Source organism: Hippichthys cyanospilos, chromosome 15 (assembly GCF_059441005.1).
Source record: "Hippichthys cyanospilos isolate Australia breed blue-spotted pipefish chromosome 15, RoL_Hcya_1.0, whole genome shotgun sequence".
Lineage (NCBI taxonomy): Eukaryota > Metazoa > Chordata > Actinopteri > Syngnathiformes > Syngnathidae > Hippichthys > Hippichthys cyanospilos.
In genome coordinates, this window is record NC_142383.1 from 19,183,678 (window position 1) to 19,200,816 (window position 17,139).

Sequence of the window (17,139 nt, forward strand, 5' to 3'; positions counted from 1 at the left end):
GTGTTTTGAGTGTACCCGGGGGCCGCGTCCGGCCCGCCACCTCATTTTACGCGGCCCGCAAAATGCTCGACTCGAATAGCAAACTTGCGAGCCGCTGTCAACTTTGCAAAAGTTTTGGCGCGGGCGACCGCTCTCGACCGACGCGGCGCCCGAAGCCAACTCAACGCCGACCTTGTTGCTTTTGTCAAAAGAAAACAAAAACCACCCGGGGGGACAAAGTGCTATTGGTGAACCCTCTTTTTATTTTGAACTCCCCGCCCACCCAAAACAAATTGCGAAGCGGAGGGGGCGCCGCCCGTCAATCGGCGGCCTTTGAGGATTCGCGCCGCGCGGTCGCGTTCGTCTCCGGATCGCAATGGAAATCGGGTGGGTCGGGCGTCGAACTCTCATCCCTTTTCAATGAGTGAACTCCAAAAAAAAACCAAGGAGAACAACCCGAGCGGACGTCCCCGCCGAGGTCGGGAAGCACCGAGCGACAAAAAAGGACGGGACGCGCCCGTCGGCTCATCCCTCCCAGGGCGGGCTGCGGCGTCCGTCCACCTCCGTCTCCACGTGGTACAAGGCGTCGGCCAGCGTGTGCTCGATGACGGCGCCCCAGCCCATGTCGCTCATCTGCGCCCCGAAAAAAAAAAGCCGTGAGGGAAAGGGCGAAGGGAGGGGCGGGAAGGGGCGGGCCCGGACGGACGGCTTACCGGTCGGAAGGCCGCGTCCTCGGGGGCGTGTTTGAAGTGCGGGCCGAAGTTCACCGACACCTGTCCAGACGGGTCGCCGTTCAAATGGGTTACGCTACAGACCCTGGCTTTTTTTTTTTTTTTTTTTTGCCTTCAAATTTAGCTCGCGTATTCTGTGACATGGGGTGGCGGCGTTGCCGTCCGTACGATGCACATATTCCACACTTGCAATTCTAAGTAAGGAGCGCAAAACAATGCGATAGCGGCCACGTTTACGGCGAACGTCGGCCTTGAGGGACGAGAGCGAACGCAGTCCGGAAGTTGCCTTTCCGATCACGGTTAGCACTAAAAATCATTCAAACGTTAGAATAATTGCCTATAGGTCATCCCGAATTATTGATAGCTTATTAGACGTGGATGTTTTCCGTCGGGGTCGTTTGCGAAGAGGGTTTCGATGTTCCCGGCGAAGAAGGCGGCGGCATGGAGTGACGCCTACGTCCCCCACGGTCACAAAGCCATAGTTTGCATTGCAGCCTTGTCGTCCGTCTCCACCGAGCCTTTAGGGCGACGGCGGCGCCGCCGACCCAAAGGCATAAAGGAGGAGTGGGCGAGGTGTGCGCAAGGGGGTCCGAGAAGGCGCGGGTCGCCCTCCGCTCTCCTCGCGAGTGAAAGCTACGACTTCCGCTTTGCCGTTTATTAAATGTCGTAGGTTGCCCGAACCTGACGTCGGGTATCATTGATGGAATCCGATTTGAAAGGCAAAATAGGACGCGAGTATTTTGCAAACAATAATTCCATACTTTTAACAACACGCAAAATATGCATTTGATCATTTACAGCGAAGAAATAAACCCCAACCGCTCTCCTAATTAAGCCGGTTGTTCAATAGGACCTGGGCCAGAATTTGCGAAGGAAAGCCGGGCGGGGCGGGGCGGGGCGGGGCCTCACCGTGCAGCTCTTGTAGAGGGAGATGGCCGGGAAGTAGATTCCTTCAAACAGGTTCTGGAAGGCCACGCCTTGACTCGCGCCGTTCTTGTAGAACACCATCTGCCAAGGAGCACATCACAAGCCTCAGCGCCACGCGCGCTTCCTCAAATCCATCCGCGCCCGCTAAAAATAGACGCAGCTTTACGCTTCGGGTTGAGGAGTGCAAATAAAATAACAACTAACTTAGGCTTCTCACGAAGCCGCGACTGTTTGATACGCCGTCGGAAAAAACGCACGCGCACACACAAACGTTTGTGGACATAACCGTAATTAAAGTTTTCATCCAATAAATCGACGTCATAATTGGCACGATACTACAAATATTCAAGCGTAAGAGCCAGTCCAATTCATAGTATAGTCTGAGGTATTAAACCCCCACAACGAACATCAATAAAGCGTATGAGCGGCGCGCAAAGGTTAAACGAGGCAAGCCTGAATTTTTGGCCGCAAACTTCATTTTCTTTTACAACGCGCTAAAGCGCGCTGAGCCGCCGCTAACTCTCCTCGCGGCCGTACCTCTACCCAGCAACGCCTCAAGACGAAAAATTCAGCTTACGAAAGGGCCCGGCGGAAAAAGATGGTCCCTGGTGAGCCGAGAAGACGCGCGAGGCCTCGCGAGAAGCGAACGGCCGAGTGGCGTATTTGGCCCGGCGCGGTCCTCACCCTGCTGGGGCTCACGGCTTTCAGGCTCTTCTCGGCTTTGTCCACATAGTCCTTCTCCTCAAAGTACAAGTAGCTCTTGAACTTGATGAGCGCCTGCAAAGGACCGGACGGTCAGACGGCGGGCCGGCCGCCTCGCGCCCGGACGGAGGACCCACCTTGTCTTTGTAGGTGTCGGGCAGCGCCCGGGCCGTCTCGGTGCGGTCGGGCAGCTCCACCAGGAAGCCCAGAGTGTCCCCTTGGCCGTAGCCGTCGGAGTAGCGCTTGCCCACCGACTGGTGGAAGCGCGTGCCCTTCTTGCTGCGCCACGAGTAGCTGAATTTGTCGTAGCCCAGCGGCGCCTGCAGGTTCCCTGCGCCGTTCAAAGGACAAGGAAAGGACGGGGTTACGCCGCGCCGGCTCGGCCGAGCCGCCGCTACGTTTCCGGTCGCCGCCGACGGTCGTGAAGCCGGGGCGCGAGGTTCGACTCCGCCCGGGATTCGGATTTGGGTTCAAAAAAAAAAAGAAAAAAAGACCGGGACGGGTGCAAGAGCATCGGTCCCAGGCGGAGGAGGCATTCCTCGGATGTTTGAGGTTACTATTTGGGTTGGGCCAGTTGCCGCTCACTCATTGTTGTTTGATAAAGCGACAAAAAAAAAAAAAAAAAACAGGACGTGAAGACGGCGAGGAAGCAGTCGAAGAAAAATACAATGCGATACTTTGTACAGGCGGACTCATTTTCACTGGGTAGCCGCAAGAAGGAAAACGTATTCTCGAGCGGGGCGGGCCGGTAAACAATTAGTGTCCATTACAGGTTTGGTTTTCTTTTACGGTCGTCTTACAAGGTGCGTTCGGCATGCTCGGCGCCCGGCGCGTCTCAGCATTAGACTGGAGCACCAGAGTGAGCATTTCCCCGCGTGCTTTCGTGCTATACGCGTGACAATAATTGGCCCGCCGCCAATCTTTTCTTTTCCCCGCGCCGAGGGGCAGCTCCGGGGCGCGCGGCCACAAAGTTCCGAACGTCCACTTCCCCGCTTCTCAACGGCCGATCGGCTAGCCGGGCGAGGCCGACTCACCCAGAGGCTGGGACCAGCCCAGTCTGGCGGCCGTGTCGGGCGGCATGTCCTCCACGGTCACCTCGAAGTACCAGGAGCCCTTGCGCACGCCGTGGGAGGCGCGCACCATGGAGTAGCCCTTCTCGCCCGTCACCGTCAGACGGTCGTCGGAGATCTTCAGCTGGGGCGCTGCGCGGGAGGAGAGCGCGCCTTCAAAGCTCGGCCCGCCAAACGCGCTCGCTCCGCAAAACCGACGCGGTTTACTCACCCGCTCAACTCTTTGATCTTTTTTAAACACAAAACTCAAACGCAAGCGACGCAACCTCGGCGCTGAGAAATAACGTCGGTCGAAAAAAGGGAATCGAGTGGTAATGGGGCACAAAAATAACAGTGGCTATTAAGGCACGTGCAGAATGGAAAAAGAAGCTGAGGAGAAATAGTTTTGAAAACCTCTCCATAAATAAAGCTTTAACGGCTTCATAACTTTTGGTTGTGCGCAAGAACTATGTCGACGCGGGTCCAAGACCTTCACTTGGGCACCGTCTCGCGGCATGTTGGCAGTACGTAGAAAGAACTTGACTGAGAGAAAAATGGCACTTTGCCAGAATAGACTTTCGCAGTCGTGAAGAGCAAAGAGGCAAATGAAACGGACCTCGGTCATGCAGGGCCAGCAGAACGCGCTCGTAGAGGCAGGCCCGGTACAGGTCGCCGGGGATGGGCTTGCCGGCCCAGCAGTCCAGCTCCAGCTTCTCCGGGTCGGGGGCGTGCGGGTCCGGCTCGGCCAGGATGTAGCGGTAGCCGTCTTTGTTGAAGGGGTGCTCCAGAGGGTAGCCGTGGGGGGGCAGGCGCTGGGCCGAGAACAGCGGGTCGCTACGTACACACGCGCGCGCGCGCGCCTTCACTGATCTGGTGCATCGCGTCTGAAAATGCACTCAAACATTCTTGCCAAAATGGATTGAATTTCGATATTTTTATGTTTAGGTGGCAAGTAGGGCTGACGTTTTGAAGTTCCGTGCTTTTATCCCTTAAATATGGTCATGCGCTGCCACCTTGTGGCTAAAAGAAGGAATTCAGTTTGATCGAGGACTAATTACCGTAATTGCTGCACTGTAAGGTGCGCCTAAAAACCTTGCGTTTCCTCAAACGCTAACAGCGGCCTTACGATCCGCTGCGCCTCATAAAGTGCATAAACCGGGGGTTTTTGGGGGGGTGGTGACAAAAAAAAAAACCCACAGTCAGCAAGCGTGGAAAATACGGTACTTTACAGATTTCAGCCCAGTATCTGCTTCTAACCCTCTCAATGGGATCAAATGCCGTTTAAATAAGGAGTGAGTGAAAAATATGAATTTCGGCAGAATGTCCACTTCGACAAGAACAACTCCATTGCCCATTGTCCACTTTCGGCGACGTAGGGGTCAGATATAGGGACGGCGGGTTACCTGCGCGTCCTCTTGGTGGTGCTGGCGGCGGCGCCCTCTTGCAGTTGCTGCTGCTGCTTGCGCTTGGCGCCGCGTCCTTTGCCCGCCACCGGGGCCAGAGCGCCTAGGGGGAGAGCGCAAGTCAGAAGGCGGCCGCCGCTAGAGGACGGCGTCACGCTCGGTCGGGCCGGCCCTCCAAACGTCCTCTTATCAAGGGCGCGGCAAACATTCGGAAGTTGCTTCTGTTTGCTGGAAAACACAACTTGATTTCAAACGGACAGTGCAGAAGATGCACAGGGAACGTTTGGTCGCATGTCCGGGAAAGGCCGATGAAAGTAAGGACATTTGCCGTCTGCTTGCGCGCAGCCAAAACTTGGCAAAATATAACCGAGGAGCGCCGGTCGTCGACCGACGTACGAAAGGAGCGACGTCCGTTTTGGGCATTTGAAAGAAGTAAAAGAAAACTCCTCAAGTCTGGGTGTTCGATGTATGTGAAAACAATGCCAATAATTGTAGTAGAGCGTGCGCACGGTCGAAGACGAACGTGGCAAAAGTTGAAAGGAGTTTTTCCTCAGCATTCAAACTGCTGGGACGCCCTCCGTTTAGGGGCTACCTGGCTATCGTTTCAGGAGGCGCGGTGAGTCAACGCCTCCCTTTTTATTTCCAGAGACAGAAGCCCGACCTTGCGAAAATGCGTGACGTTGACCTTTTCTCCAGCGAAGCGGACAATTTGTTTTGTTATCAAATTTTTGCGAGGGGAAGGCTCGTCATCGAAGGCCGTACGGCGCGCACACAAACACGCAGGGTCAAGCGGGGTAACCGGCATGGAGCCGACGGGGACGAGGCGGGCGGGGCGGCAACGCGCCGCTTCGCAAAAGCTTCCGAGCCCCCGTCCGTCCGCGTCTCCGCCGACAAGCTGCTAACTTTGCACGCCGGCCACAAAAGCAGCAAAGCCCGCCGCGCGCCGCGTCCTCCGCGCTAAGGATGGGCATCGCCTCGCAAATTTCACCCCCGAAACGTAGATTCCAAGTATGTGGCATGAACTCTTTTTTTGAAAGTCAATTCAAGTCATTTTACATGAAAAAAAAAAAAAAAAAAAAAAAAATCGGGGGCGCTTGCGAAAACAACAGAAGTGTTTGCATTTCCCGACTTCAAGGCGGTTTTAAACCGATCCCTTTTCCCGTAAAGAAACGTGTGAAAATATCCAATGAGCGGTGACGCCGAAAGCGAGCTAACAAGACGCGAGCGATTTTGCGTGCCCATCCCCGGCGGCGTGGAACCCGCTCACACCGCACCACAACAAGAACCGCGAGCGCCAGCGTTCACCTGAGTAAGAGGATCCACCTGGAAAACACAAGGTCGGCGGCGGTCAAGGGCGTCGTAAGCCGCCCAGCCCAGCCCCGCCCCGCCCCAACCCCGCCCCCGCCGGCGCTTTTTCCACTGACCGTTGAGGCCTCCGCCGGCCGGCGTCACGCCCGACTGCTTCTGCGAGTCGTACGAGGGCCCGATGGTCCCCAGGTCCTGCGCGCCCACAACAACGACAACGGATCAAAGAGCGGGGCGGGCCCCCCGGAGAAAAGGATTTCGTTTTTCCACGTGAAGTGGAATTGCGATCGAATGAGGCCGGAGGAATCGAATACACCCCGGGCGGGCGCACGTGAAGGCGCTCCAGGGGTACGTGACAACGTAACATCTATGCTAACGTCCTTATGAAATCATTAGTCAACCAGGGAATTATTTCAGCGCGACGTCAAAAACATTTCGTGATGGCTGAAGCTAAGGCTTTCTTTGTGGAAATCATTTTTAAATATTGTATATATAAATATTGACTATTAATACCTGATCCAGCAGTCCAAACTTGGGGTAGTCCTCCTCGGGGTCTTTGCTGCCAGGGTCGGGGTGTTCCTTGACCAGGAAAACGTCGCGCTCTTTGCTCTGGAACCAAACGAGAGCGAAAAGCGGCGTGAGGAGGCGGGGCGGGCGCGCGGACGGACGCCGAGCGGCGCTACCATGGTCTTCACGATGTTATTGGGCCACGTCAGCTTGCCGGGTCTCTGGCGGGTGGTCATGCACTCCCAGTACTTGTCGATGAACGGAATGATGTCCTGCGCCCAAGGAAGAAACCTCGCTGAGCCGGCGTGACATCATCCTGCTCTTTTAGCACCTCCAGAGGAGAGATGAGTTTCGGCAGACATTTTTGCTCGCTCGCCTTGTCTTTGGAGAACATGGTCTTGGGGTGCTCGTCTTGGCTCCTGGACCTCCAGGTTAGGTTGGCCAGCGCCGTCAGGCACATCTCCTTCAGGTCTGCCGACACCAAAGGAAAAAGCCGGTGAGGGCCGGAGCGCACGGGGCGGCCGCGCGCGCGCGCGAGGACACGCGAGGACACGCGAGGACACGTACTGGCTTGTTTCCTGAGGAAGTAGGTGTTGCCGCTGTGGTGGCACACGTTGCAGTGGAACACGTAATTGGTCATGAAGGGAAGACAACTCCTGCACACAGAGGACCAATAAAAAACATTTCAAGCTAGCCTATTTTCCCCAGCGTAAGGTGCGTGGCACTACTAGGCGCGCCTTCGAGGAAGGGCCCGTTTAACTGTGGGGAACCCGCGGGGTCGCTCGCTAATGGTATTTTGTTAGGAGAAAAGAGTTCTTGGGTTCGAACTTGCGATTGAGGCCAAACAAGAAAACGCCAAACAAAACGGCGCCCCGCTTCAGAATAAGAGAACTACCCTCCGATGCCAGGCAGGTATCGCCGTCGAACCAAGAGCCGGCTTTCTGTTAGACTCGGGCGAGATCCGCGCGTTTACGTACGCGGTGTTGATGGCGAAGGTTTCGGCGGTGAACCACTTGGTACACAAGGCGCACTGCAGCTCCACCTCGCCCAGCTGCCGCCCGCTGTCCTCGTCCCCGGAGCCGGTCAGCGTGTCGGCCGCCTCCGACGCGTCGCCCGCCGCCTCCTGTTTCCGTGCCCGTTTACGTCACGCCGCGTCATCGCGTGGTCATCGGCGGCGGCGGCGGATACTTGCCAGCCCTTCCTTGCCGCCGGAAGACTCGGTGTCCATGCCGACAGGAAGTTCACCAAACGCCGCCTCGCTACACAATTTCACAAGTTACAGGAGGATTAGTGCAAAACAAAGGTTGGTAAATTAACTTGCGTACGGGGCAGGAGTGAAAAACTTTAAACAATCAATTTCGCGACATCGTTAACATTTAGTGACGCTCGAATAGGAAAGAATTTTTTCAACAAACACTGGTAATTAATCCATCAGTAATACAAGTTCCATAAATATATAGCGTGATTTTGTTGATCCGCCCACTTGGGAAGACATTTTCCTGTACGCGGGTAAACCCACTTTGACAGCACCCCCCTCAATATCACAATTGAATAGAAAATTTGAAACGTTTTCTGATTAATGGTCTTGTTGGTGCTTTGTGATTAATAGGGACGTTGCGCTTGTACGGTTTTGCATGGCATTAAAAAAAAGAATAATCGATCCGAAGTTACATCAATACTTACCGCGATTTCATTGGTCCGGCCCACACGCTAAAACGAGTGTGACACCCCTAGTCTATACGCTACAAATATATTCGTTTTAATGGATGCATTTTCAGTTGATACAGCCGCAACGTGATCCCGAATAGGGAAAGTAAAACAGGCTCATTTCACGAACATTCATTCGAATGAAATGAAATGGAATGGAGACTTTGACGCACGCCTCAACGGCTTGCGAGTGTATGGAAAGGCAAACGGGGTCTTTTCGCTCACGTTATCGGGAGGAAACGTGAAGCCGTTCGTTCGTTTGTTTGTCTGTTAGCTAGCCACTTCTCGGCCGATGGCCGACGTCTACTAGCAGGTTTAGCTGGCAGCTTGAGAAGGCAAAGGGCGCCGAGGCCGGCTTTAAAAGGACGCCGTTCCCAGCCTGGGTGGCTTTCGCCATTAAACGGCTAAACGAAAGCGACGTACCCGCGGCCCGCGTCCGCTTCGGTCCCAACGGAGCTGCCCGCCTCGCATTCAGACGCCATTTTTGAATTTGTTCAACAGGAAATGTCATCGGAGGCGTTCGGCTCCACAGCGACGCCGCCGGCGCGGATGACGAATCATCTTTTTGTGTGCGTGTGCTTTTAATTGCGCCCAAAAGTGTTGAAACTTTGGGCTAAGTCGGTCAAATTATACAAACATCTACTACAATCTACTAAATGACTACAACTAAAGCTTGAGCCAAACAAAGTACAAACGAATCAACTGTTAAAGGATGAAAGAAATCGGAAACGTCCGAAGCGGGTCGCCGAGTATCAAGTTAATGCTCGATGCTCAAGGTTTCTTTTGAAATCAACTTTGAATGACTCCAACTGGCAACAAAAAAACGGCGAAACGCTTATTAGAGGGTTTGCTGCGGCCCTCCGGCGGCGGAATGCCTGATGCTCACGCAAATACCCCCCCCCCCCCCCCCCACACACACACACACACACACACACACACACACTGCACAAGAAAAGCCAAACTGCAGAGGGATCGTTTCGAAAACCAAAGACCAAAGTCGAGGTAGCATTTTACCGAAAGCGTTAAAAATACGCGGTTCTGATGACGAATGCTTTGAATATTTGTGGGTGTGTGTGCTGTGCAGCCAGCATGTTTTTCTCCGTCCTCTGGCGTGATAAGACAAAGTGCGCAAACGAGAAGCAGACGAAGGCCAAAGTAAACAAAGACGAGAGACTTTCAAGACAAGACGCCAAAGAAGAAGAAAAAGCGTGCCAGCAATGAATCAGAATGGCGTTTATGCACTTGGCAATAAAAACACAGAAAAAGACAGCATTTTCATTGGTCTTTGATTGCCCAGATGTTTTTTTGCACCCGACCAAAAAAACATCTGCATGCCCTTCAATCGAAAGCGTGTCAAATGTACGCCCCCCCCAAATGGCTTAATCCGGCCGTGAGATGATATTGTAAAGTGTAAAAATGTGCTGAATTTTTTGGTCAGGATTAACTCATTCAATGCCGGGGACGTGTTTTCACGTCCCGCGGGCCAAACGTTGGACTCCCCCGCGCCAGCCCCGGTCCCAAACAAGACTTTAGGAGCCCGATTTGAAGTCCGAGACCTCGTCCGAAGGCCATCTTGAGCTCGTCATGGGGAAGCCCGAATCTTTTCCGAAAGGCGGACTCGAGGAGTGATTTTCTTCCGCAGACGCGCGAGAAATCTTGGACTCCTCCAGGGGCTTTACGAGAAAAACTGCTCATGGCGCGGAAGAGAAGGGGCCCGGCCCCACTTGCTCTCTTTTTTCCAGATGCGCCAGCAGTTTTTTTTCTTTTTTTTCTCCTTCTCTCCGGCTGGAACGTCTCAAGTGTCTGGACAAGCTCCTCCCCTGGAGAAGAAAGGGCCCGAGACGGAGGAGGCGGCCCCCAGCCTCAGCGGCGTTCTCCGGGGGCTCACCGCCGTCCGTTGGTCCGCGCGTTTTGTCCGCGACGCCCCCGCGTCAGCCCGATTCTTTGGATTTCTCTCCGCAGCCATGAGGAAGGTTTTGGCGGCGGCCTGCCTGCTGCTGACCCTGGCGGCCGTCGCGCTGAGCGACGGGCGGGCCGACGGGGGAGGGGGGGCCCAGGTGAGGGAGGCCCGGGGCCTGGAGGAGAGACGGGGGCCGCCCGAGCCCTCGGCGGCGGACCCTCCGGCGCCGGAGCTGTCGGACAAGCCCAAAGGCAAGAAGAAGAAAACGCCGCAGGAGGTGGAAGCAGGTGAGACGCCCCCCCCCCCCCCCCCAAGTCCAAAGCAAAGCTTGAGCCCGCCGCGACCTTTCGGGACAAGGTCGCCGGCACCATCGGGCTTTTCCATTACGGTTGGCTTTTCGTTCCTTGTTTTTTTTTCAGCCACCCGGAAAGAACCCGAAGCCTTTGTCGCCTTTCGTTTTTTTCAAGGCCAATTGGGTAAACAAAATGTACGGCAACTCGCGCGGATCAACTGGAGCGGACCCCGCATGGGCCGCACCCCAAATAACGATGTTTTGCTGCAACCAACAAAGTGCGACGTACTTCAAAAACTGATTTGATTCAGAGATTGCCGCAAGCAAAATTGAATTCTTGGCCAAAGCAATGATCTTGCATTTTGCTATTTTGGCGGCACGCCAGCGTTATCGCGCAGCGCTAAAACTTGGCAGAACTTTGCCCACCCGGGTCCCCGAGAAAACCTGGAGTTTCCACAAGCGGCGGACGGATCTAACGTCGCGGTTCGCTTACGCCACAAAATCCGGGCCCGCGGGAAGGCGAGCGCGGCGGCGTCCCACCCGTTTGGCTTTTTTCTTTGGGGCCGGAAGCCAACGTGCCACGTGTTGTTGCGCTCGCGTCAAGCCAAAGCCAGGAAGGCGGCGGAGAAGGAGGCCAAAGCCAAGAAGCAGAAGACGCCCAGGCCCACCAAGAAGCCCAAAGCTCCCAAAGCCACCAAGAAACCCAAGCAGCCCAAAGCCACCAAGAAGCCCAAAGCCGCCAAAAAAGCCAAGGGCGTCGCCGCCACGGCCGTCGCCGCCACGGCCGCCGCGGCCACCACGGCGGCCACGCTACACACCAAACCGCTGACACAACCCGCCACAGACGCACGTACGAGCCTTCCATTTTATTTTCCCGCCATGAAAAAAAAAAAAAACGGAGCTCAGCGAAACGTTCTTGTTATTTCCAAAGCAAGCAGACGCGCCCCCACCGCGCAGCCCCTGTGGGAAGAGCCAGAAGAACCGGACCTCGTCAGGAGGATCCCGGGTCCGTGAGTCAAACCCTAAACCCCATTTCAGGCGCTTCTTTGGGCCAAAACGCAAAGCGCGGTTCCGTCAGTCGGCTCGGTGATTTGTGAATTTCAGGCGGAAAGCAAAATGGGCCGACCACCCCGGAGATCATCGCGTACGTCCCAGGTACGACCGGCCGCACTCCCCCGGGTCCGCCTCCCCCCCGGGCAAATTTTCGCTTGCGTTGCAGAGGAAACCACCGACGTCCCCTTCGTCATCCCCTGGTACGAGGAGTACGACTACGACGACCGTACGTGCGTCGCTCCGCCGCCGTCGCCGCCGCGCGGGCCGGAACCGAGGCGTCACGCTCGGCTCGCGCTCCCCCCCCCCTCGCAGTTGCCAAGAAGAAGCAAGAACAAGAGGAGGAGCGAGAACGCAAAGAAAAGGCGGAGAAGGCGGAAAGAGGTCAGGATCGACGGAGTCCTCCTGAATTTCCACGCCCGCGCCTTGACCCGCCTTTGTTTCGCGCTGAAGCCGAGCGTCAGAGGAAGAAATGGGAGGAGGAAGAGGAGGAGAGACTCAAAAACGCGGCGCAGCCGCCAGAACCCAAAAGTAAGCGAGCCTCAGCAAAACGCGGGCATCGTCTTCATATCCGCAAGCGACCGAGGTATGTCTTTGCAGAGTGCCCTCCGCTGGGATTGGAGTCTCACCGCGTGGAAGACGACCAGCTGCTGGCTTCCTCGCAGTCCCAGCACGGATTCGCCGCCAACAGGGGGAGACTCAACATGCAGGTGACAAAACTTCGCCCGCCCCCGCTCGACAAAACGCCACGCCCTCCGAGAGGGCGCCGCGAGCGCCGGCAAAGCGGACCGCCCGAAGCCAGCCAACCGAGCGGGACCGAACCGGACCCCGCCACCGGACCGGACCGCAACGCCGGACTACGACGGAGTCCGCGACCGAACACCGCCGTACCGAGGCCCGTTCTCCATGCAGGCTTCCGCCGCCGACGAAGATCATTACGGGGGCGCGTGGTGCGCGGAGCCCGAGGAGACCGCCAGCTGGTTCGAGGTGGACGCTCGACGAGAGGTGGAGTTCTCGGGCGTCGTCACGCAGGGAAGAAACTCGGAGCAGAAGTAGGTCCCGCCGACGCCGGCGTCGCTTCCGGTCCCGACGGCCGCCGCGATGAGACTCCCCTACGCTCGTTGCAGCGAGGACTTTGTGTCGTCCTTCTTTGTGGCGTTCAGCAACGACAGCAGCGATTGGACCATCCTTCACGACGGTTACGCCGAGTGGGTGAGTAGCGGGGCCGCCGCCGCCGCCGCCGCCGCCGCCGCTTTTGCGCCAGCAAAGCGAGCGTAAAGTCAACGGGATTCCCTCGCAGTTGTTCTACGGGAACGTGGATAGAGACACTCCAGTTCTGAACCAGTTTTCTTGGCCGGTGGTGGCGCGCTACATCCGGATCCTCCCGCAGAGCTGGAACGGCAGCTTGTGCCTCCGGGCCGAGATTCTGGCCTGCCAACTTCCCGGTCAGGCCGCCCCCGCGCGTGTCACGCGGCGCCTTCGAGCGGCCCGTCCCGACGCCGAACGTTGGCCGATTTCCCACGCCGTCTTTCAGGCGGCCGCCAGTCCGAGAACGAAGTCGGGTCGTCCGACGAGCTGGACTTCCGACATCACAACTACAAGGACATGAGACAGGTCGCTCGCTTTCGCGCCCGAGCCCGACAGAAAAGTCGACCGATTGTCCGCGCGCGACGGGAAAAGTCCGAACTCGGGGCGGGCGGTATAGCTGAATATTCTCGGCTCCAGATGATGAAGGTGATAAACGAGGAGTGCCCCGACATCACCAGAATCTACAACATCGGCAAAAGCTCCCAGGGTCTGAAGATGTACGCCATGGAGATCTCCGACAACCCCGGGGAGCACGAGTTGGGTGAGGGCTTCGGCCGGCGCTCGAAAAGGGAAGGGAAAGGAGTCGGGCCGAGACGACCGCTGTCGCCCAGGCGAACCGGAGTTCCGATACACGGCGGGTCTGCACGGGAACGAGGCGCTGGGCCGGGAGCTCCTCCTCCTCTTGATGCAGTTCCTGTGCAAGGAATACAAGGACCAGAACCCTCGAGTGCGCCGCCTGGTGGACGGAGTGAGGATCCACCTGGTGCCGTCCCTCAACCCCGACGCGTACGAGCTGGCCGCCGAGGCGGTACGACCGCCCGAACCGGCGCGACCGCCCGAACCGGCGCGACCGCCCGAACCGGCGAGACCGCCCGAACCGGCGACCCCGAGCGGCGTTCCCGGCTCGCGTCGGAGACTTGACCTAGATGTCCTGCCCTCTTTCAGGGATCCGAGATGGGCAACTGGGTTCTGGGCCATTGGACCATGGAGGGTTACGACATTTTCCAAAATTTCCCCGATCTCAACAGCGTTCTGTGGGGGGCGGAGGACCGCGGTTGGGTCCCGCGCTTCGTACCCAACCATCACATTCCCATGCCGGAGAACTTCCTCAACGGATCCGTGAGTCGGACGCGCTTCTCCATGCGTTTGAGCCTTCGGCGGGAGTCTACTTAACCCGCCGCCGCCGCCGCCGCCGCCGCTCGTCGCGGTTGCTGACCGCTCGCCGCCGCTTCTGCAAACACAAAGCGCGACGACCCAGAGTCCGGGCTTCCTTTGCCTTCTCCAGATGGCCGTGGAGACCAAAGCCATCATTTCCTGGATGGAGCGCACCCCCTTTGTGTTGGGAGCCAACCTGCAAGGCGGCGACAAACTGGTCACCTACCCTTTCGACATGCAGCGCCCGCAGATTTCGGTAAGACCCGTCGCCGGGAAAGCGGACCCGCTGGGCTGGTGACTCGGCCTGCCTTCTCCCTCGCGGCCCAAGATGAGCGAGGGCCGGCGCTGGAACGGCAACGGCGAGATGAGCGAAGACACGTGGGCCCGCATCCAGCGGCAGAACGAGGGCGCCCTGCGGGAGACGCCCGACGAGGTCATGTTCCGCTGGCTGGCCATGTCGTACGCCCACAGTCACCTGACCATGACCGAGGTCCAGCGCGGATCCTGCCACGGCGACGACGTCACCCGGGGCCAGGGCGTCGCCAACGGCGCCGGCCGGAGGCCCGCGGTGGGAAGTGAGCGTCCGCGCGCCTTTGAACGGGAGCGACCCGACTCGCCGTTTGTCCGAGGGGCCCCGCGGGAAAGGCTTTCTCGGATCCGCGCTGACCGACGCTTGGGACGCCGCTCCGATTAACGGCCGATCGGCCTCTTCACCCGACCGCCTCTCGGCAGGCATGAACGACTTCAGCTACCTGCGCACCAATTGCTTGGAGATCTCCGTCTTCCTGGGCTGCGACAAGTTCCCGCACGAGAGCGAACTTCCTCTGGAGTGGGAGAACAACCGCGAGGCTTTGCTGTCCTTCGTCGAGCAGGTGGGAACCGCCGCGAATCCAAGAGTCGGAGCGCGGGGCGGCCGGCCTCGCCGGGACCTCTCGGGGTCATTCCGCTCGCGGCTGGCGTCTCCTCCCTCAGGTGCATCGCGGGATCAAAGGTGTGGTCAAAGACGTTGAGGGAAACGCGCTGGCCAACGCCACCGTATCCGTGGAGGGCATACGCCACGACGTCATCACAGGTGCCGACACCAAAAACCGGAACCAAGAGCCGTCCTCGCTAAAGTCCGAAAGTATTTGCGCGAGCCGCTTCAAACGGTAAAACGAGTTAAAAACGATAAATGTGACGTTTTAAACTTAGATAAGTATAAACTGTGGGGAAAAAAATTCGTCCATGCGGCCCGCAAGCCAAAACGGGTTTGACAGCCCGGCGCAAGGCATTTTGAGGAGGCTTCTAGCGCCCTCTTGCGGCATTTCAAGCAACAACCCGGTTTTGGAGCACAGGCACGAAGGCCCGACGGGAAAGTAATTCAAAAAGCGGGGCTGTCAAACTCATTTTGAAGGTACGCTACTTGTGGTTTCCGCCAGAGGGCGGAGAGAACGACTGCCGACCGTGGCTAGTTTTAGGTCAAAAGCCTTCCAAGAAGAGCATTTCTCCAAGTTTGCTATTTTAGCCAGAAAGGCAGTCAAGTCGGCGCCGTCTGTGTTGGCAGCCCCGAGCGGCGACTACTGGCGCCTGCTGAATCCCGGCGAGTATCGCGTGACGGCCAAGGCCGACGGCTACACGCCGCAGACGCGCCTGTGCGTGGTGGGCTACGACTCGGGGGCCACGTCCTGCGGCTTCACCCTGGCCAAGTCCAACTGGGACCGCATCAAGCAGATCCTGGCGCTCAACGGCGACCGGCCCATCCGCGTGGCGGCCAAGCCGGCCCGGCCCACGCCGGCCCGCCCCGCCCCCGCCGGCACCCTCTCCCCGGAGGAGGAGCACGCCGCCGCCCAGCGGGCCGAGCGACTGCGCAGGCTGAGGATCCTGCGGCTGCGCCGGCTGCGCGTGCTCAGGCGGCGCGCCCGCCTCGGGACCGCGCCGCCCGCCGCCGCCGCCACCTCCGCCGCCGCCACCCCCGCCGCCGCCACCACCACCGCCGCCGCCACCACGCGGAAGCCCCAGACCACCACCTCCTGGTACGACTCCTGGTTCCCCTTGGACAACCTGTCCACGGAGAACCCCTTCGACAGCATCGTCTTTGACTCTGCGCCCACCGAGGACTACCCCTTTCACTTCACCGTCGACTGAAGCGCGCCGGCGGCCGCGCCTTCCCGCCATCCAATCCCGTACCCATCTTTAAAGGCGAGCCTGCGAGCCACCCAAACCCATCCGAGTGCCGCGCCGCGCCGCGCTTAGGGAAGAAAAACCAAGCGGATCGGAAGCGCGGCGACGCCGGTCGGACGCGGGGGCGAATCGGGGGCGACCGCGACAGCGACCCGAGCCGCGCCGTCCTTCCTCGCTACGAAACCTAAGATCAACGCCGGCCGGCCACAAAACTTCAACGGAGCCCAACAGGGCACGAACCGGCTAAGTCGGTTCCAAAACAAGATTATTTCGGGCGCGGGGCCGCGGACCGGCGGCCGGGGACCTCCGCCCGACGACGCCAACGCGACGCGGGTACGCTCGCGAGGAGCCCGACCCCAGCGGCCCACGCGTATATTCCGATCCGTGCGTTCGCCGCCATCCTCCTTTTTAATACAAACCATTCAAATATATATTCTTAAATACATATTCTTGTGGTTTTTGGGTAGTGGCTGGAAAGGCAATTCGAGAAAAAAAGGGGGTGTCTCGGCCATTTCTTTCCCAGAAGATTTTGCCAGTGTCTGTCAAATCTTCAAAGGATGCATCCTGTCAAAGTCGCGCCTTGGAAATAAAAGCGGGCAGCAGACTTTGTTGGGCCACGCGGTTTCTTCTCAAGCGCGAAATCAGGCAACAAGCACAAAAGAGTTTCTGCTTAAAAGAAAAGTGCGCCCACTTACTATTTGAAATGGCTTGCCCCGCCCATCAATCAAATACAACCGGACTTCTACCTAGGAACTTCATTCATCCGCAGAGTTATTCAGTCCCCAAGTAGAGGCGCTTTATACAGGCCAATAGCCCGAGACGAGCCAACGGCCAGAAACGTCCAAAACCCTTGAAATGAACTTTCAAAAACGCTAGCAAACAGAATGACGCCGCTGCATAACAACCCAAATATATGCATCACCTTTCAAGGAACCATTTTCATTGCGGCGGTTGGCAAAACCAA

General features: G+C 57.7%; 2 protein-coding genes across 3 annotated transcripts; one reads left to right on the forward strand and one right to left on the reverse strand.

Annotated features, from left to right (window-relative positions):
- Positions 1 to 222: 222 nt before the first annotated feature.
- ash2l (ash2 like, histone lysine methyltransferase complex subunit) lies at positions 223 to 8,851 on the reverse strand. 2 transcript variants are annotated; one of them, XM_088434653.1, is made up of 17 exons: positions 8,734 to 8,851; positions 7,796 to 7,862; positions 7,581 to 7,726; positions 7,171 to 7,259; positions 6,980 to 7,074; positions 6,780 to 6,875; positions 6,610 to 6,705; positions 6,216 to 6,291; positions 6,097 to 6,114; positions 4,792 to 4,894; positions 4,005 to 4,222; positions 3,374 to 3,541; positions 2,477 to 2,670; positions 2,322 to 2,414; positions 1,620 to 1,718; positions 693 to 752; positions 223 to 612 (listed from the first exon to the last, which is right to left on the reverse strand). In XM_088434653.1, exons 1-17 carry the CDS (start codon positions 8,790 to 8,792, stop codon positions 505 to 507), a joined length of 1,785 nt encoding a protein of 594 aa, XP_088290779.1. In that variant the 5' UTR covers positions 8,793 to 8,851; the 3' UTR covers positions 223 to 504. The 2 variants fall into 2 exon arrangements, with proteins under 2 accessions (XP_088290779.1, XP_088290780.1); XM_088434654.1 differs by lacking the exon at positions 6,097 to 6,114.
- Positions 8,852 to 10,274: 1,423 nt separating this feature from the next.
- On the forward strand, positions 10,275 to 16,620 carry aebp1a (AE binding protein 1a). Its single transcript, XM_088434642.1, has 20 exons — positions 10,275 to 10,497; positions 11,107 to 11,352; positions 11,434 to 11,508; positions 11,607 to 11,657; positions 11,722 to 11,781; positions 11,868 to 11,936; positions 12,006 to 12,083; positions 12,153 to 12,262; positions 12,465 to 12,604; positions 12,680 to 12,764; positions 12,853 to 12,997; positions 13,087 to 13,166; positions 13,278 to 13,401; positions 13,472 to 13,668; positions 13,806 to 13,979; positions 14,146 to 14,271; positions 14,344 to 14,590; positions 14,748 to 14,887; positions 14,988 to 15,087; positions 15,559 to 16,620. Exons 1-20 carry the CDS (start codon positions 10,275 to 10,277, stop codon positions 16,137 to 16,139), a joined length of 3,051 nt encoding a protein of 1,016 aa, XP_088290768.1. The 3' UTR covers positions 16,140 to 16,620.
- Positions 16,621 to 17,139: the final 519 nt, after the last annotated feature.